This window comes from Alligator sinensis, unplaced genomic scaffold, assembly GCF_000455745.1.
Source record: "Alligator sinensis unplaced genomic scaffold, ASM45574v1 scaffold278_1, whole genome shotgun sequence".
NCBI classification, from domain to species: Eukaryota; Metazoa; Chordata; order Crocodylia; family Alligatoridae; genus Alligator; species Alligator sinensis.
The window spans coordinates 1,199,851-1,220,629 of record NW_005841952.1 but is presented as its reverse complement, the minus strand read 5'-3'; the positions used below and the strand labels follow the sequence as shown (position 1 = coordinate 1,220,629).

General features: G+C 48.2%; 1 protein-coding gene across 7 annotated transcripts in view; it reads right to left on the bottom strand.

Annotated features, from left to right (window-relative positions):
* TECTA (tectorin alpha) overlaps positions 1–20,779 on the bottom strand; it is a 60,207-nt gene continuing 39,428 nt past the window's right edge. For 6 of the 7 annotated variants that reach the window (XM_025199987.1, XM_025199989.1, XM_025199988.1 and 3 more), the window contains 12 exons: positions 16,402–16,601; positions 12,733–13,116; positions 11,691–11,977; positions 10,572–10,852; positions 9,785–9,895; positions 6,167–6,369; positions 5,133–5,296; positions 4,679–4,927; positions 3,147–3,309; positions 2,667–2,754; positions 1,640–1,756; positions 1–552 (listed from right to left, as the gene is read on the bottom strand). In XM_025199987.1, coding sequence (XP_025055772.1) covers positions 452–552; positions 1,640–1,756; positions 2,667–2,754; positions 3,147–3,309; positions 4,679–4,927; positions 5,133–5,296; positions 6,167–6,369; positions 9,785–9,895; positions 10,572–10,852; positions 11,691–11,977; positions 12,733–13,116; positions 16,402–16,601 — 2,348 coding nt within the window. In that variant the 3' untranslated portion in view covers positions 1–451. Of the gene's footprint in view, positions 553–1,639; positions 1,757–2,666; positions 2,755–3,146; positions 3,310–4,678; positions 4,928–5,132; positions 5,297–6,166; positions 6,370–9,784; positions 9,896–10,571; positions 10,853–11,690; positions 11,978–12,732; positions 13,117–16,401; positions 16,602–20,779 lie in introns of those variants that run through there. The other variant, XR_003093239.1, reaches the window with a different exon arrangement.

Sequence of the window (20,779 nt, the reverse complement as noted above, 5' to 3'; positions counted from 1 at the left end):
GGGGGGCTGGCGTGGGTCGGAGGTGTGTTGGTGGCATGTCGGGGGGTGTCACTGTGTTTCTCTACAACAGGGACAAGGGGAGGCAGAGGGACAATGCGCAGTGGGGCAGTGGTGAAGTCGTTTGGGAGGAGGAGAAGCCAGTGCAGGCTGGAGGCCATGGGGAAATCTTGGTCAAATGTGCCATGTGCACAAATGCGTGTTGTGGCTTCATCTCAGGCGAGCGTCTGGGTCCTGTAATTCCCCCTCGTGGCTGCTATTGCCTCCAGCATAAAAAATAGCTTGTAATGTCATTGAAATGGCTTTAACAGGCAACCGGCTTCAGCACTGCAATAGTTAAAAGCTTTTGTTGTTGTTGTTCATGTACAGGCTGAGAGTTAGGGACACATGCTTTTATCCTACAGGGATTTAGAGTAAGTAAATTACAGTACTTTAAATAGAAGCCTTGAATTAATTATGAGGTCGGGTCTGACTTATAGACGAAACGCCATAGTGATAGCTGGGTTATGACGAGAAGAATTAGCCAGGCTTGAGGTTCAGTGGAAGAGCTGGAGGCTAGAACGACAGACAGACAGAGGACAATGTTGAAAAATCATAAGCCCACAGTTCAAAATAAGCAAAGGCTGCATTATTTAACAGAGCTGCAAGTGTGACAGACTAGAAAGGGCAAAATTTGGGAACAGCCAGCGCCTGTGGTTAACAGGCCTAGCTGGAGGGTAACCATACTTCCCATCTATTAGAATCCCTCACCCAACAAGTTGCCTGCCACCCTCCCTCGCCCGGGTGTTAACAGGGAGATGACCAATACACGCGAACGCTTTCAAACTGCTGGGTTCCAGCTACAGCCTCCAAAAACCTGATTTCTTACAGGTGCTGAGCCCCTGAGTGCTCATAACTTGAGAGCAAGAACTGGGGTGTTCAGCACTGCTGGCTTTGCACTTAACTGAAGCACCAACGGGCAGGGCCCTGTGTCACTTCACACACCCACATGCCCCTTCCCCAGCCATGGATCAGCTGTTTGCTGCTAGCGCAGTCTGTGGTCCTATTCCACGTGCAGTGCAGCTGCACAGCTGTAGGTAGCAAAACAAGATGATGAATAGGTGTTAGAGGTGGTTGGTTTTAAACCTGTGCCTCTCTGATTGTCTTATGCAATGCTCCAGCCACTAGGCCACAAGTTAATCATTCCGCAATAACTTCTCCAGTCCTCCTCCTGAAGTGGACCCCCTGGGCAGCCAGTTAATGTCAGGCTAGGAGAAGCCACACCAGCTAGCATGTGTGGCTTAGTGAGATAGCTAGTGTAATAGGGAGCAGCAAGTGCTGAGTTCTAGTTTAGCCCCTTCCTTTCCCATCCATTAGTACGTATTAACTGCAGGATGCAGTGGCTCAGCTTTAAGAGGTGGGATGGAGAGACCATTTTCCTCCCATCTACTCTGTAGCCCAATGGTTAGCAATTCATAGAGGCATAAGTTCAGATCCCCTTTGGCTCAAGATAGCCTAACCATGAGGATAGTAGCTAAAACATAGGAGACTCATTCTCCACCCTTTCATGGGGATTGAGCTTTTAGCTTATTTTCTAGCTAGGGCAAGCCACGGACGTGGTGACAAACAAATCACTGTGGCCAGTGCCCCTCTGCATAATCACCTCTGCAGCTCTTGCCATCTTCTTGCAATGTTCCTGTTACGCAGCTACATAGGGGCCCATCCACCCTGCTCGTGCAGATCTGCTCACAGCCTCCGTTATCTTCACACCAGTCTAACCCTGAAACAGAAGGAAGCAGTCAATAGCAAGTAGGCTCCTGTGGGAGAAAACCCTTCCAAACTGCATCGGAAACATAGGGAAAAGGACAGCAGAGAGCTTAATCTCTTGAAAGGACCGTTTAACTTCCTGGAAGCCCTGCTCGCTGCATGGATTTAGACAACTCCTGGCTGTGCATTTTTCAGGATCTGCTACTAAAGGCACTGATAATGCTCTGCTCCCTGTCTCACAACCAACTGAGCAAAGACCAGTGCAATCCCCACTAGCCATGGGCCAGGTAAAGACCTCCAAATCACTGCATGAAGATCAGCTTCCTGCCAGTAGGTGATGGGGCAGTGGAGATGAGTAGAGGCAAGAGAATGGGGAACTAAGAAAAGGTCTAATGAAAATGAGCTCTGAGCTTTTAGCACCTGCTAAGAATTACCACCATGTGGGCAGCAAGTGCTCAGTGCTTCCAGCAGTGAGGATGTTAATGCCTCTGGCTGGACTCCCAAGCCCTAAACTGCCCAGAAAATGCTACTGAGGTGCCATTAAACATTTAAACCAGGGCAGCAGATACTTTAGATATAGGTAGGATAACAGGGAGAATGGATGGACACAAAAGATGGAAAAAAACATCTCTTGAGAACTATGAAAAGGAGAGGGAGCGGCTCCCTGAAGGATTTGCTCCTACAAAGCAATACACAGAGCAACAGGGGCAGAGAAAGCTAGTGTGAAGAACCAGAAAGCAAAACTGAGGCAGACTAGAGTGAAGCCAATCAGTTGCTTTCCCATGTGCTCCCATCACACACAAAGCAGACCACAGAAATGGTGAAAACAGACGTGTTCAAGATGAGCACGTTGTTCGACAGGCTTGCAGAAGCCGAGAGGGGGTAAGGTTCTCCTCCACGTCCCTAACCCCATGCACACTTACGCTTTCTCCGGATGGGCCCCACCGAGATGATCTGCTCCTTGGGCTCTTTGGTAAAATCAGCAGCACTCCTGGAACTCTGAGGGCAGTTCTGAACGCACGGAAAGGCAAGGAACGGTTATTGCAAAGGGGCCGCGCGTACCGAGGGCCTGTCTTGGATCTCAGAGCTCTGCTCAAACATTGCATTTGATCTTGCTCCCACTGAACGAGTGGTTTGAAATTAGCATCATGAAAGATAAATTCAGCCCTTCCCCCAGCACTCTTACTTCTGCTGGTTACAAAAGGGAGCAGCATTTTGGGAGGCCGTTCAGCATCCTTCTACTAGGGTAGCCCTGGCATTGTAGAGTAGTGGGGAGAAATAATAATAAGCCCTTGTAATAAGCCCCGTGGAACAGAACAGGTCTGCTGCCATGTTGCAATGGAAGACCGTGTGCACAGACACTGCTGTGTGCAAAGGAGCAGGCTAAGCTCACATGTACTTACTATTTTGCAGGAGTATTTTTCTGAGTCACAGAGCGAGACAGCACAGTGGAGATGAACTTCATCATAGTCCCCAATGAACTTGAAGACGGTGACGTGGAAACGGCAGGTCAGAGACACCCCGTTTTCCTCAATCCCAATGGTGTTATCCTTAATATTTTGGCAACTAGGAGGAAACGCAGAGTCTCAGCAAGGTTCAGACACAGGTATCCTGCAGAGTTTGTGGTTACATCTATAGACTAACTAAATGATCCTTTGCTCTAGCTGTACCTTGGTGTTTATATGACAGGAGCATGAACTCCCCCCTTGGGTGCGGAGTGGCCAGAGTCCAAACCCCAGTTTGGCAGCTTGAGTCCATGTCTTATTCCAGCCTTTCCCCCCACTTTTGCTGGCTACTGCAGTGATGCAATAAACTGATTCTTATTGATTGTTCTGTCAAGTTGTTATGATTATTCATAACTTTGAATTACTATCATCGCCCCTTTCATCCAAGGATCTCGGTGTTTACAACATGAATTAATTCTGCTTTGCAACACCCCTGAAGCACTGAGAAGTAACGTGATGTGGCCCAAGGTCACACAAGGAGTCAGAGATGGAGCTGGATACTGAACAAGACACCTTCCAGGCCCTGCCCTTCATCCTGGCGATTAACTTAGATGGAAACCATGAATTTATATATCCAACTTGAAACATTTGAGACCTGCTCTTTTTTTGGGGGGGGGGCGGGAGAGACTTGACCCCTTTTTCCCCACAGCAGCTCTGTGAGCTCAACCCAGATTTATGAACAACCTTGAACTTTCAAGCCTCCCTACCTTTGAATGACCATTTCTACCTCTGACATGAGGACAATGCCACCCTGTAAAGTACCTAGTTACCCTCGGATGACAAGTGCTATAGCAGTGCAAAAAATCCCATTATTATTATTAGCAGCAACAGCTCACAGGGTAGGTGGCAAAAATCTTAAAACCATGACAATTCCTTCCCACACTGAATCACCCAGGAGCCATCCTCTAACATGGTGTATTAACATATGCAAACATCTGCCTACTTAGGGGGTAGTATGGACTTCAATGTCTACATCACTACAGGCAGTGAGAAAAAGCCAAATGCAGCTCCTCTGTGGAGCAGTAGCGCCAGAGCACTGGCCACAGCACATGGGCTGTACATTGCACTGGGCCCTGCCCTCTTTGCAATTAAACATGTGATGATAATGAGAAAAGCTGAGGGTTGACAGTGGGCCACCAGTTGAAAATCATCGGAAGTCATAATGCTAGTGATTTTTAATTTTTTTTTAGATTATGCACCTCACTGTGACACCCTGGGGATGGCAAGCATGGCTACAGAAGCACAAATCAGTGATTCATCTATGCTGGCACTGGCACACGCTGCTGGGAAGGAAATGACACCCCTAAAGTGCAAAGAGCAAGGTTGTTAACTGGTGTGAAGGGACCCTGTTGTCCTCAGTGCTTTACACCAGCCAACAATCTTGTGTAGTAAAAGAAAGGCAGAGAAAGGCTTTGTTAGACGCCACTTACCCTCCTTCAATAATGAAGTATCTCAGCTTGTCATTGCTGTCCCGAGAAGGGGTTGCATAACACTTGTTCAGCGTTAGAATCAGGTGGCTTGAATCTGCTCCAACGACGAAGACCCCCACGTATAGCACGTCCCGGGTGGTTAGCACCACTTCACCCTGGCGGTAGGGGTGTTTGTAGGAAGAGTTCTTGTACAAGGCCATCTTGGTTGTGAAGCTGCCTTCTTGGGTTGGGACTGTCAAGTTAATCACACTGAAGGGGGGAAGCAAAGCTCATGAGAAACCCTAGACAGTTCCAGAAATGGCCTTCCCACACTGTAGTATACTACTAGCAGGAATTAAGTTGCCTCCAAGTTCTCAGGATAAACAGCGAAGACAGTCTTGGGGGCTCTCGGACCAGCACCAGATCTATACGCGCACAGACATGCACATACAAAGCAGTCAAAAGCCACTCTTACCTAAGCATTGGCCTCACGACTGAATCCAAAGAAATTTTGATATCCAGCTCATATGCGCATGAGAACTCCACGTTGATGGTTCGGTCCCGGGTGATTATGTTTCCAGTGTTGTTTGCACTCTCAATCCAGACAGTGTTTTTATACATGATGTGGGTGCCATTGGACTGTGCAGAAGACCAAGAAAAAAACGATGATATTATTTTTCTATTAACGGGTCAATGCAGTCATTACAATCCCACTTCTCTCCCCTGAAAACAGTAGAACAAAGTCACTATGTATTAAATAATTGCAGACAGACTGTAAACTGCTTGGCAGGCCTGGATGGCTTTTTATTTTACATTTGTGCAGCACCTGATGCAACAGGGCCATGATTCCCTACTGGAGTCTGTGAACAAGGCAGTAATAGTTAATAAAGAGTCAGCTTTCATCCATCCTCTCCGCAAAATAAATTTGAGCAAAACATATACATTTTAAATTTATAACAGCATCCTTCATCATGGAGGGCCCTAAGGATACCAGTAACCCTCCACTAAAATGCGCCCACTTTTGGAATACAAAACAATGGCTGTTTAACAACACACAAGGATGCCACATCTCAGTGGCATTAAAAGGGAGATGTAACTAGGACGAGAACAAGCGTCCAGTCTAGCATTTGCATGGGACACCAGAGGAATCATCCTGTTCTTTCATGCCATGCACACAAATACGTTTGGAGCTGCCTTTTACAACACATAGACAGAGAAAAATACCCCATGCCCTGGGAAAAAAGTGTGTGATCAACCCTTAATATAATTTAATGAGGCACTGAAGCATTATGCAGTCACTGTGACATTTGAGTTCAAATAATAAACCTGACACTAAAATGACTGCCTGTGTGTTTCTCACACTCATTTCTTTTATGCTCCTGTGTGCTGTTTGGTTTGGTTCCAAGGCGTATGTTTCCACATATCACTCCAGCAACATTTACTTTATAACAATGCACCATTAAACGCTGGCTGCCTTCCCCACTCCTCCGCGTGCACAGCTCTTCTCACCTGCACAATGTTTCCACAGTTCCCCTTGGTGTTGTTGATCTGGAAGGAGATGAAGTCTTCTCCTTCGATGCCTGGGCAGTGGCGGTCGTTAATACGCACCCCTTCCCTCTCAAAGCCCAGCTGGAAGAGCTTGCACTTCGATATGGAGACCTCCATCTGTGCGGCTTTGCAGGTCACTTCTGCATCAATGATGTCATGGGAGTCTAGGGGAAATAAAGGAGTAGTTTAAAAAAAAGTGCTGAAAAGTCAAGACTGGCCAACCAGGAGAAGACCCTGTGTGGACATCAGCATTAGGAAGTAGAGAACTGGTAAAAATGACCAGCAAAGGATTTATAAAGGAGAGAACCAGAACACTGGCCACCCACCCTCCCAGCTTTGACACATTCAGACCCAGACCTGGAGACAATTGTGCATCTCAGGCCTTCCTCTCTACTGTACCCGGTGGTCCTAGAATTCAGGCCCTTCTGAATTTTAAACCTGAATGAAAAATGAGCCATGAAACCCACAGTTGTTAGGGGAGACAAGGACAGAAGAGGTCAAAGTGCAGAAGGCTGGGCTCCCTTCTGTAGGCTCCACTTGCATCTGCTGTTTTGCACTTCTCATTGAATTGCACATGCAAAGGAGGTGGCTAGAGGACAAGAGCTGAGATTTGGGCCTGCACTTCATGTTGTGGTTGTAGACTGTGCCCACATGCCCTCAGTTCTTTTGGCGTGCAGCTTTTGCATTGACTGTGTGAGCCTCTGCCTTGAAGGTGCCATGCATTGACACTTCCCATTGCAGCTTGCCGTGGGGTGCTGGCTCAGCCAAAGCGTGGTCTGTCTCAACTCAAACGACAAGCTTCAGAATGAAGAGGGAGATACCATCTCCCCTGCGTAGATTGGGGTGGAAAACCTGCCACCAAAGGAAGAGTAATAGCTCTTGAGGAGATGACTCCGTGGTCTAAGCGCCAGATGGATTAGTGCTTTGGCACCACAGTGACAGGCAATTTAGAGAAATGATAGTTTAGATGTGATTCTCTGAAAACAGTGGTCCAAATCTTTGCTGGTGTGACTCAGGCACTCCATCTTTCCAAGGCAGTTAGACCAACTCCCACAGCATTTACTAGTCCCTGAATGCTGGGCTCTGCTATAAACTCCCAGGATAGTTTTTGTAATGGTAATGAGGTCTTCACTGGGGTCCTCTACATCTGAATTTGGCTGCTACCTTCTACCCAGAGGTGGCTGCCTGTCACTGGTATCTGCAGAGTGCAAGCACTTTGGCATCTTTTATAATGAAAAGGTCTATCTGTGTTCAACCAAGTTGCAGATTTTTCATTTACGTTTCAGCTGCTATCATGGGCCAGGACAACTCCTGTTCTCACTCTTCCCCCTGCCCCTCCTGTCCTGCCCCAAAGCATTTATAAGCTATGTAATACACTTAGTATTATAGAGGAAGAAACTGAGGCAGGAGGGAGGGAAGCGGCTTGCACAGCATCACCCGGTGAGTCAGAGAAATGGAAACCAGAAACCAGGCCTCCCCAGACACCTGCTGGTACCCACCCCTGGACTCTTTTTTCCCCTAAGGCTCCTTTCTGGACTCATTTTTTCAGGGAATGTTATTTGTGCTGCCACAAAGCTTTCATTATTTGTACAAAACTGAGCAAGTCAGATTATGTGTAACTTCATTAAGATGGAAATGCCTGGTGCATAGCAGTGTGCGTCTGCATATATTACTGGCTCCACTGGTGTGCAGCCACAACAGAGCTGCTGTGATCACACCCAGTATGTGGCCTCATCTATATACTCCATGGGTCCAAGTCCCTGTTGACGTGCCTACGAGCGGGCTGCTCTTCTGCATCGTTGCTCCAGCCAGGCTGGCGACGGCACAATGAGAGCATTTGCTAATGCTTCCTAAAGGTTCTTGGCGCCTCGGCAGCTTGAGCTGTCTTTCTCCTTGGCTCTCGGGAAAGGATGGAGATGTAATTAAATTGTGGAGCTGCACTGTCAGGACTCTTGGGATCTTTTTGTTCAGCTGTACTGGAGGTGTATTGGGTGACTTAAATGCTTTGGGCATCCGTTCTTCCATGTCTAAAATTGAGATAATATTTTCTTCTCTCCCAGATTAGAGCATTTATACAGTAACATCTGTCACAAGTTGTGAGGTCCTCAGGTGGAAGGTGCATCAGAGGGTCCAAAAGGTATTACTAGGACGAACTTTGGACATTGCTTCTATACATCTAATATCTGTGGGAGAAGGGTACAGCACTGCTTGGTGCCCAACACTGGCATAGGTGGCTTTGGAGAGCAATATTTTTTCCTAGAAGCTAATCTAGGGAGGCTTTGGATAACCCTCCCTGCCTCTACTTTCACAGCATTGCCCTTTGGGAAGGCTGCTTTCAGTTGAGGACTCGAACCTCCCCCATCGACTCTTTGCTCTCTACCAGCTGTAGTTTGTCTCGCATTCACTCCTAAATTAGATTGATCACATGTTGCATGTCTTGTGCCATGATAAGACTCCAGGCTGGGAGGGGGCTCACCCACAGGGCAAAAGAAAAGTGAAATGTAGCTCACAAAGTCCTCACATCAAATGCCTGGGAACCCTCTTCCCAGAGATAACTGCTCCCTCCTCGTTCTGCATCTTGTCACTGAGGAGCAATGCCGAGGAGGCTTTCATTGCCAGCGAGCCTAGCTGACAAGCAATTTATATTCATTGATCGCGGAGGAGAGGACCGTGCAAAATTGATTTTTGATTTTTTTAAAAAAAATGTATGCACATTTGTATGGAAATGACATGAGGCCCTGGGGCTCCTGGCAAGCCAAAGACAAGGCCAGGCGAAAGTATACCTTGGGAAGTGCTCCTGTGTCAGCCCCTGGGAGGACGGACTAGATAAATTAGTAGGTCTGTTTGATTCTGAGGTCAGATCCTCAGCTGGCATGAATTCACATAAACCCCGAGGTCTCTATTACTACACCACTTTACACCAGCTGATTTCCATGATGATGAGATGAAAGCCTAGGGAGGGTAGGAGCTCTCTCTTAGTGTAGGCTGGCTGAACAATGTACCTATGATTCAAGGGCTTCTCTATTTTCAGTTGGTTTCATATACCTAAAGAATGTCTTTGCTTGCACCTGTGGGACTATAATTAAAATGAAGTCGGAGACATTGGCAGCTACAAATGAATCTGGCCATGCTTTCCTCTTGTGGAACAGCATGCTTTTGAAGACCTTGCAGTGTTTTACAAACACGGGAGGCCTCAGTTGCACTGCACCCTCTGAAGAAGCTTTAGCCTTGCTCTTCAGATAGGAAACATGAGGCATAGGGTGCAACTTCCCTGAGGTTGCACCGCAAGTCAGTGCCAGAGCCATGATTAGGTCCCAAAGGACTTGACAGCCAAGTCTTTTTGGCACCTTCCCCGCCTAAGTGTTTTTCCCCTCTGGTGTGCAGTCTCAGAGGTGGGCCTGGGTGGAAATGGGTTGCTGAAGTAGCAGTCTCATTTGAATTACATGTAGACATGAATGAAAGGCTCAGTTGAGTTTGTTTTCTATCTCATTTGAGTTCATGAGCCCCAGAAGCCGGCCTTCCCACTTTAACCTCCTGAACTGTGGCTTGGCGACAGATGCTATTATCAAGGTCACTCACTGTTTCCGTAGGGTGGAGGCTCAATGCAACCACACAGTTCCCCACCATTGTCCATCTCGCAGCTCCTGTTGGGACAGTCGGCTCCCACACAGGGGTCTTCAACCACTCCTGCTAAAAAGGAGAAGAGAGACGAGAACAACAGCATGATTTACAGACCAGTACCTGGGCCATTCTTTATCACACACTAGACCTTCAGAGCAGTGCTAGTTCTGGTGATTTTGCAACAATTCATAGTTTAATAGTTGTTAGCGGCTGGAAGGGACCTTACAGATCATTGGGTCCAGCCCCCCAATTCTGGTGATATTGGATGATTCACTTAAGAGCCCCAGCTCTTGGAGTCTGGAAAACCATGAACACCTCAGCTTTATTGTTTATAAGGTAGTTTCTTGCTTTCGTGACTGCAGAAAAAATTCTGGGACACCTGAAGCAAGTGCATCTTACATCCTTGGGACCACAGAGCAAAGGGACCCACTGTCTTAATGTCAAAGCATTTTGTTTTGTGGTTCATGATTTTTCGGCCCATCTCATGACTTGTTGGGGCCTGACTAATGTCCTTCACATGACTAGTTAGCAGCACTGCTCAAAAAGGCCTTACCTAGTAAAGGGCTGATTCCAGAGAAAGGAAAGCCACATCACGATATGGGCTAATATTAACAAATAACTCATTCAATCTTGGCCTACCCCACATAACACCCATCGTGAAGCTGGATACAGCAGATGAATGGAAGTGCTAAGTACTAGGCAGCAAACCCCAAGGCACAGAAGAAGGTTAGCCTAGCTCTCTTACAGCAATTCTCTTTTTCTATCCACTCAGTGCCAAGGATCCCAAAGGAACGGCAGGCCTCCCCGTAGGCAGCTAGGGAGCCGCAGAGCTGGTACTTCTTCTGGTTGTAGCAGCCGTCGAGGAAACACGACTCGTAGAAAGGCAGAGGGTCCAGCAGCCCATGGCAGGGCTGGAAGAAGCCCTTCATGTCTGTCAGCTTGAGGCAGTAGCTGTCGCTCTGCAGCTTCTGGATCTGCACGTTGTCGCAAGCTGCAGCATACTGCGAGTACTGCAGCTCGTTGCAGCTGTGGGCAGGGGATTAAAGAGGACAACAGCGAGATCAGTGGGATGACATGCTGGGATCAGTGAGACATGCTGGGCCGTGAGCCCAGGCTTGTGGTGAAGCCACAAACAGCTCGACGTGAGGATAATACTCAGCTGCCCTGTACGTTTCTGCCTTATCATGTCCTGAGTAAATGTCAGGCTCTCCACTGATTTCCTGGCTGCTTTTCTCCTTCCATTGTATCTTATGGATGTAGGATGAAATGTCCTCTGTGCAGAAAGCCAATAACAAGGACTGTGGGGACCCCTCAAGCCCTGCTTCACCCAGAGACTGACATGCATATTCCTTGACCCATCCCCACCTCCAAAGGACTGACTCACTGCTAATCGTGGAGAAGTGCCAGGTCTTAAAAGGCACGTCATGTGCATGCAGTTGGCATCTTCATTACTTGCATCCTCAAATTCCCTTCTAAGTGGGACATTCAAACAAACCCACTGGCTGACTCGAGCAATGGGTCTGCCATTTTAAAAACCCCATCCTGGCCTCTTGAGCTTGGATCCTTAAAGGGACTTAAGGGATTTTGGTGGCCAACTCTGATTGGAATTCAGTGATCGTTAAATGCCTAATTCTTTTAGGCTAACTCCTACATACTCAGCCATCTAAAAGATAAGTGTTTGTGCCAGCTGTTAACTGTGGACACTGTGTCAGGTGCTAGATAATAGGGCAGAGGGACCCTTTGGAAATCAGGACTATTCCCTGCACACCTTGAACTCCAGTTGATAGATGGCAAAGCTCTCACTGACTCAGTTGGAGCCAGAACAAGGCCTCAACTGGGTCTGTGCGCTCAGATTCATGCTCACCTCTTCTGCATGCCATTGGTTTTCCAGCTCTGAGCCAGCACTACACTGCTGACCACCGGCTTCCCTCGCAGGGTCACGTAGTCGTCTGTCCGGTCCCCGTTGAAGTTGCCGCACAAGCCGCACACTTTGTTCTGCAGCCGTTCGCTGATGCTGATTTTGATGATGTTGTAGCCGTTGTAGTGGATCTGGATTTCGGGGCTGGAGTCAATCACCAGGAAACCCTCCATGCTGTAGATTTTGGTTGACAGCCCGGTGACAAAAGGGATGTTCACCTGGGTGCCGTTCACCTAGTCGAGGAAAGAGACAGTGCAGGAATTGTTCACCTCTCTGCACCATTGGGGCAGATTGCGCCCAGTAGATACATGGCCCAACAAAGATGCGCTGCAACATCTCTGTGTGTTGCCACGGCCAGCTCTGTGAGGGAGGCTGGGAAAGGCCATGATTACCCCTACTCCCATTCTTCCTTTTTCCTGCTACCTTTGGAGTTTTTGGGGCCTCCAAAATGAAACTAGGAGGAGGCCATCTCCCTTGTAAAACCAGGCAATATCACTGCTGTTTAGATTGTGAGGTCTCTGACACAGGAACCATCTTTTTGCTCCATGTTCGCACAGAACCTAGTATAACGCAGGGCAAGGCTTGGCCTGAAGTGCTACCACAGCACGAATGATACCCAGACTCGGACTCAAATTTGCCTCAAGGTGATGTGTGGGACACGGACCCTGTGAAGAAGCTCTTTAACACTCCCCTGTGTGGTTGCATTTCTTCACTAGGTAGAGAACGACATTCACATCCACCATACCCTCCCCTGAGAAGAGCTTCTCATCACCTGATATTGAGGGAGCTGAAGACTTTCTGAACTCCATTTGGGGTTTATCTAGGGCCAATCTACCTCATGGGGAAGGAGCTCAGATGCATCAACCATGGGCAGTGGGACAAGACTCTTTGTCTGGGCTTTTTCCACCTGAAATGAATCCAGCACGGCCCTGCCTCTGGGTGGGTCAGGCACTCCTCTGCCTCCCCTCCAAAAACCCCAGCACTTTACCTTGATAGTGTTCCGGTCACTGATGAGAATCTGCTCCTCGTTGATGTAGAAATACACTGGGGAGATGACAGTGAGGTTGGGGGATGACCACTTGTCAAAGTTGATGATGAGCTGGAAGGAGAAATCGGGCAGCTTCTGGCAGATGGTGGACAGGACGAAGGCACAGTTGGCTGGGAAGCGGAGGAAGGCTCCGTCAAAGGTCCGGAAGACGCCGCCGCCCGCTGCGATGCAGTAGGAGCTCTTGGTGCTGAAGCAGCCGCGGACACCGTTGCGCAGGGCACACTCCTCATCCGACTTGCAGTGCCGTGGGTCGCACTGGATGAGGTTGCGGCGGAAGCAGCGGCAGCGCCGGGTGCAGTCGCTGTTCCAGAAGAGCTGCTTGGGCTAAAAAGGAGGAAGCACAAAGAAGAGCCATGTCACTAGATGGACGAGCCTGTCTTCAGCTGGGTGCCCATCACTGGGGCCTCTGGGAGTACAGTGAGGGTGCAGGCTCAGCCCACCTGACCTGTCAGGGCAGTTTCTGAGGCCCAAGAAGGGCAGCGGTGACACACATATGCAATCTCGAATCAAACCATTGATATCTCCAGTCCAATACTCCACGGCAGGACATGGCCAATACCTGAGAGTTGAGAGGAAGATGGAGTGGGAGGGCGACCTTTGTAATACCAATTGCGTAGTACTATCCAGAGGACAGACTCCTGGGGTGCTCTTAGGCCCTGAAGCGTGAGATTTAATTAGCCTTCTTCAGAGCCAACACGGTAATTAATCAACCTAAAATTGTCCAGCCCTTTTAAAAATCCAGCTGCAGGCTTTCACTTTTCATAGACTTCGTGAACTAGGAGCCAATAATAAAAATAAAAAAAGAAGAAGAAATCCAAGAAATGCAACTTTGCCAAAGCCTTGCAAGCCACAACAGTAAGGCAAATCTGAAGTTGCAGTTTCCACAGCAACCTCTCCTGTCTCTCTCAAAACTATAGCGCTATAAATATCCATCCCTTTGACCACTTTTTTGTACTGTTCCAGCAGAACACAAATTGACTTAAAGCCCCTGTATCAGATTTCCAGTATAATTGAACATACAGGTATTCTTCACTTCTGATAAGAACTTAGACACCACATTTTTTTCAAGGAGAAAAACAACCACAGGACTTTGGATAAAAACAGCTCGTAAACAAGCCATCTTTCTTGAGAAGCAGCCTGCCCTGGGATGACTTTAGTGCAACAAATACTCCACGGCTGCATTAATCACCCCGAGGTGAGACTCTAATCTACAGCTCCATTTGTGAGGCCACCACACACAAACCCACCTATGTACTTCTGGGCACAGTCACCTGGGCATGTTAAACGCTGCCCAGTGGATCTACGACCTCCTTTCTTCATGCATGTAAAGGTTGCAAGTTATCTCCCTTGCATGCAGATGGGAAGTGTGCAAAACATGCCTGCAATGCTGTGCAATACGCATGTAATGGGTATGTCACAGCCATGTTGAAAAGCCAGGACTGAAGGGTCAGGTCTCTATAACTAGAACAACCGAGTCCTTCCCTGGGTCCAAAGGGGATCAGCATGTACAAGCTCATATGAGCTGCTTTTGTTCACCCTAGGGCAAGACCCAGCAGACAGGCAGTTACCACCCGATGGCTGCCCTGGCTGCAGTTTGATCATTTTGCCCATGCCCTAGGCTATTTTCTCAAGATTAGGCAGGGAGTCAGTCTCAGACAGGAATAGAAGACAGGAGTCCTGGATTCTGGTCCCCATCCACTCAGTCACTGAAGGTTTCTTTTCTAAACCACATATACACGGGCTTATACATATAAATATATCCCAACTGGCTTGGTACTTTCCTTGGAGGAAACTAATTACTCCAGGGCCAAACACGCCCCAATCAAATGTCCTCGTTTTAGTCTGACACTTCTGTATGTCGTGCGCAAACATGATGGCCCTTCTCCCTGTGAAAAATCACCTCCATCGGAAATGTAAAATCGATACTCAGAAGCCACAGAAAGAGCTGTCAGTGTTAACTTTTTACCTCTTCTGATGGAACGATTCTTGTTTTATTGCTCAACGCACCCCTGTTTGGGGCTGAGCGTGTTGAGAGATGCCAACCAACTCTCATGTCTAATTTAAGCCTTAGAGGAGAAGAAAATGATGCGAGTGACAAGCCACTGAAAAGAAGTGCTTATTAGTGACAGCAGAGCAACTGAATGCCAGCTACAGCACAATGGTCCACGAGGCCTGGTGGGGCGAGCGCCGGTACCACCCGCTCCCAGCTGCAACGGGGGCACCATAGGCTTTTGGCCAACGAATGGTATCATTTTGGTACGTCAGAGCAGAAAACCATCCACAGCCCTTCACAAACTCAAGGCACGAGAGCCTTCTCCTCTGCATCTCTCCACCTCGGCCCCCCTCATTGCATCTCTCATCTGAAAACATCTCTCACTTCCCTCCAGATTTTCCTACGTCCTCCACTCTTTATTACTTTAACCCTATAATTTCTAGTAGAGTCTGTGAACCCGATCCTCTCCTCTCTTTTGCTCAACTGTAAAGAGGGATTAAGTCCCCTGAAGTCAAGAGAACTGCATGGGTGAAGGAAAGGGAAAACCGACATCACCGGTTCATGCAAATGATACCAGACCAATTAAAGTTTCATTGTATTGTGCTTTTACTGTGCGCCAGGCTGAAATTCTTAATTCATTATTAAGAATTTGTTGTTCCTTTGCAAGGATTAGAGCTAATTAATATTACATAACGTGAAGAATTATACAGCTAAATATATTATGTTATTAATTATGCCGGGATCATTCTCCAGATAACAACAGAGAAAACTCTCTCTGCGTTCCTGTGCCAGTGGTGCAGCTAGCAGAGGAGGGGGAAGCTGTTAAATGTACCCACAAATTATCTTCCAGGAAGATTTCACCCTCCCACGGAGCCAGAAGCAAAGACAGAATAGAATTCCCTTGTTTTGAACTGAAGTCTAACAGGGCCCTCTCCAATTAGAAGGCAACAAAGGGCATAAAAACCAGAGCAGATGGAGAGCATTTCCATTCTCCGTGTCTGTTTTGTTCTTGTTTGGGAACCGTTTATTACCCAATTCCACAGGCTATTTGGGGAAGAAAAGCACCATAATTTGTGCTGTCTGCTCTGAGATTCAGCTTTCTTTTTTTCTCCCTTCCTGCTCAGAGAAAGACAAGAGCAGCTCCTTGAAGATGCCTTCATTGAGATGCAACACCTCCATCCATCCAGAAGAAGTTAGCTAAGAGCAAGACATGCAGGGACATCAGGGGACTCTTACTGGAAAGCAAAGTGAAGAAAGGGGGAAAAGGTGGGCCATGATACACAGACTGCCTCCACTTATTCCTAGGAGCGTTTGATGCTGCTTGCGATAGTGTAACCAAATGCCTTAGTGTAAATGAGAATTTAATCCTGGGCTTGGCTTGGTTTCTGCACTGATGCAGATGCTCTGGCTTAAACCTCCAGTGTGTATATGCTGCACAAAGGCAAAAAGTGATTTGCACAGAGACAAGTCACAAAAAGGTAAGTCACTTTGTCTTTGTTGAATGTGTCTGCACTGTTACGTTAGTGAAAGACTTCCCTCCTTCCCCCACATCTCCAAGTACACGTCTTAGCCAGAAAGGAGGAAGAGGAGGAGGAAGAGGAGGACGACAATCCTACCTCATAATATTTTCCATCTGAGTAGCAGCCGCAGTTGTGGGGAAGGATACAGCTCTTGCCATTCAGGACATAGCCAGGGTCACACTGGCACCCCTCCACGCAATAATGATTGCAGTCGCTTTTCAGCCGGATGGCAGCACAGCGGGGCTGGCACACGGACACGCAGCTCTCATAGTGGCTGTTGGGGGGACAGCTGACAGCTGGAAGGCAAAGGGGACATGGGCTGAGTATACAGGAAAAAGCAGACAATGAACTGTACTGGATGAATGAACAGCCAGGTGTATCCCACCTCCAGCAACCACACAGTTCAGTCAGGCTGACAAGCTTAGCTCTGATATTCAGATGGAGAGGCACAGTCACGGTTTCCAAGGGGCAAGGCTGACACAGACTCCCACCGCTGGCCCCACAACTCCATGGACCAGAAGGGAACCGGATCCAAGGGTCTGCCAGCAGGCACAGCCTGAGAGTGCCAGGCACCTACCAGGCATGGATTACCATTTGTCTCACACCGCCTCTGAGGTTACATGTCTTTATCCTCATTTTACTGCTGCAGGAATTGGGACACAGAGCAGGAGAGGGACCGGGTCACACGGCAAGGCAGTGGCGGAGAACCCTGAGAGCAGGATTCGAACATGGTCCCCCGGTCACGTAAGGTCTTGGTCCTTTTCAGAAGAGCAGGGGTGGGAGGCTCTGGCTTCTGGGCCAGTTTTGACAACATAAATTACACGTGTGTGGAGTATAGAGCCTGGTCTCTTCCCTCCCAACAAATTCCTTTGACCCTGCCTAGGCACACGTCTCAAAAACCCGCATTTTCAGTCCTCCTCTAACTTTTGCTCTGACCTACCCGTGTCCATCTCTGGTCCACACACCGGAGACTCATCTCCAGTCCCTGTCTCCCTTGCACATAAACTTGACCAGGCTGGTTCTCTGCCAGCTCACACAGTCTTCTTCACATGCTCCTTGCCCTGTCAACATTAGGGCCAACAACCGACTCTGCTCCCTGGCTGCTTCTGCATAGGGTGGATGGCATGTTGCAGGGACCTAGTCAGCACATGGCTGACTTAACAGCTCGTCCCGGCAGCCTGTTCTACAGTGGTTTTATGTTAACTAGAAGTCGCTAGTGGATTTAGGATCCTACATGAGATGCTAATTCCACCCTGCCCAAGAACACACAATCGATGAGTAGTAGAACTGCTACCTAGAATATAATCCAGGGCTCCCCAAGGCCAGGCGAGCACCTTCCCCATTAGACAGAGCTGTCTAGACCTCCATTACTCCCAAGCTCCCTTTTTGTCCTCATATATGCCTTACAGTCCTACACCTATATCACATACAGGCATCCTGCTCTCCTGAGGACACTTCAGATATGAAATGCAAGCTGTGGAAGCTGGCGCCGCTCAGGCCCACGCTATACCTGGCCCAGCCGCAGCCAGAGAGTCCCTGCAATTCAGGAGCATTAGATTTTAAGTCATGAGTTTGAAGAGAAGAAAGGAGAAAGAACACAATTTAATCACTTGTTAGTGATGAAAATTACTTTTTGTCTGATTCACCCAATAGATAGTCTGTCTGCTGGAGAGGTTTGCAGCTCCACTTATGAGGAGTATAACTGAACAATGCATTGTAATCTTATTGACAATAGCAGGCGGTGTCATTAGAACAAACACATAATCTTCCCCTCATATATGACTAATAAAATTCATGCTTAACAAAGGAGGAAGAGCTACTCCCTTCTGAATTTGGGATTTAACCCTTTGCAGCCCTGGATTTGCTACAACCTGCAAAACATACTGCACTGTAAGGGGTCTGTCTATTCAGCAAGGCCCTGGCAGAGGTTCTCTGCAGGATCTGAACACAGGACACGGCATACTGCATTCAACCATGCAAGCCAAGGGAGTGTCTTCCATCAGCAGGGAGCAGTAGTGAACCAAGCACTAGAGGGGAAGATATTTTTCAGTGGTTTGTTTCTGCATGACAAGTGCAGCTGATTTGAGAGCGCCCGTTATAATGGCCTTGACCCCAGATGCAAAAGGAGCACTTTATTTTCTTGGTTACCTGTCCCCCTAATCCCTGGGGTGCCTGAGCCCCACTACTGTGTTTCTCCTCATGGCACTTGCACAGGCAGCAACATCTCTTTTTTATGGGTGGTAAAACTGAGGCCTTGAAAGTGCAAGTGACTTGCCCCGACTCGCACACGTAGCCTGTGGCAGAGCCAGGAATGAAGCCACAGTCTCCTGAGCCGGTGCATTAATTGAAGACCAGGCTTCTCCCACAGAGCCAGTGGCTAGTTTCCAAATGTTGCTGCATCCGCTGGCTCTCATCTCCCATTTTTGAGATCCGCGTTGTTAAACTGTACTACAAGGGTTATCTGTAAGGCTGGGAAGGGCTTTATAACACATCTAACTGCTCATGGTGTGAGACTGAACACAGGACACGGTTTGAAGATGGTGCTTCAGTGAGCCTGGAGCAGGGCTGACCAGGATCTAGCACGGTTCCTCAGCTTAGCAAAGAGAAACACAGACCAGTATCACCTCTACCGCACAAACGCAGCCGTGTCAGGGACCCTGGTTGCCACTCCTTTGATCTCTAACCCAGTGGTTTTCAACCTGTGGTCTGCGAATCCACGGGGCTCTGCGGACCATGCCTGGGGGTGCACGGAAGATGACTATGGTCAATCAAACGTGAATACACCACACAATTCAAAGGGGTCTGTGCCTCCATTTGAAATGTTGAGGTCTGCAAATAAAAAGGGTGAAACCCACTGCTCTAACTCCTTTCCAAACCTGGCTTTGGTTTGTTGTGCTGACCAGCCCAACCTGCATGCTGTGATCAGGGAAAGCCCGGTTCAGTCTTGGTCTCCCCACGGCTCTCACCCTTTAACAAAACTACGCCAGTGGTTCTCAACCTTTTTTGTACCAGGACCCATTTGGAAACATTGACGGCCAGTCCTGACCCAGTGCCCCTCACTCCCGACCCTGACCAGCGTGTGGGGCAGGACGTGGGTGTGTGTGGGACTTAGAGGGTCCCAAGCAGCCCCTTGCAGACTGGAGCTCTGCCAGCCTGCAAGGGAAAAGCCACCATTCCCCATGTTTTTGTCTTTTATATTTTTCTCCTTTACAGTGTGTTCGCGACCCTTTCATATATCCTTGTGACCCACTTTTGGGTCGCGACGGACAGGTTGAGAAACCTGACGTGGAATCATGGCCCCAGTTCAGCAACTGAGCCGTGACGGGCAAACCCTTGCAATGGTGCTCTGTGCTGTTGACTTTAATGGGGCTCCCCCGGGCATAAGGTGCCAGCTACGGGAAGCGGGGATTGTGTTTGCCACTGGATCTGGTGACGGTGCTTATTGTATTTGCAAGGCGGAGGCAGGCAAGCTACTTTACAGCACGGGGACTTGGCACAGAACTCAAAGGACGACTTCCCTGCTCCCTAGACTGGGAAAACCAAGTGAAAACCCTTCTTGGCACAACCAAGGCACATTGCCAATCTCAGCAACTGAGCAGATTGGTTATAAGCCCAGGAACAGAAACAAGAACAGCCTCTCTGGCCCTTTCCCCAACCAGGCCGTAGCACAATGAATTTGACCAAACAGCCTGGAGAATTTCTGAAGACAAACTTGTTTTCTGCCAAGTGCTCAGGAAACCATCAGATTTAGTGACTGACCCATAATTCATTCTTCTGCAGCTCCATTTCCTTTATGAATCCATTGACATGAGAGATAATCTTCCGTGACTCTTGTACACATCTCTTTCTTGTTGAGCTATTTACTGAGCTATTTTTCTTCCCTGTCTCTTCTTTTCAGCTCTGTGATCTCAAGCCAATATTTTTGGTTCTGGAGCTTCAAGGATTTTCAGCTCTACTGTAATCACCATCACCGCCCTGCCCCCAGAGACCAACATCATGATGGCGATCTCCCTCAGCATCAATAACAGCAGCACTACATAGCGGTTTTCTGCTATGCTGCTTCCTAGCAATGGGCCATCATAAATAGTCTGCAGATGAGGCCCAGGAAACAGCGGCTAATTTTCTGGTTCATTGGCTGTTCCAAAAGCATTTTTTTACACTTATTTTGAATGGTCCCAAAAAGGAAAAATTGTGTTTGATTTTTAAGCCTTTTAAAAAAATAAAACAGAGGGGAATTTCAAAATGAAAAGTGTTTGGAATCAGAGGGCGCCTATACACGTGCAGTGAGGCTGCTCCGATGCACTGTAATTAGTGTGTCAGAGCAGACTTGATTAATGGAGCCTGCTGGAGCGTGGTGATTACTGCGCTCCAGCAGACTTCAGCGTCACGTGTACCAGCATCCCCGCACTGAAAAATAGTGGCAGGGGTGCTTTAACTAAAGCTCATCTGACGAGGTTTCGTTAAAGCACCCCCA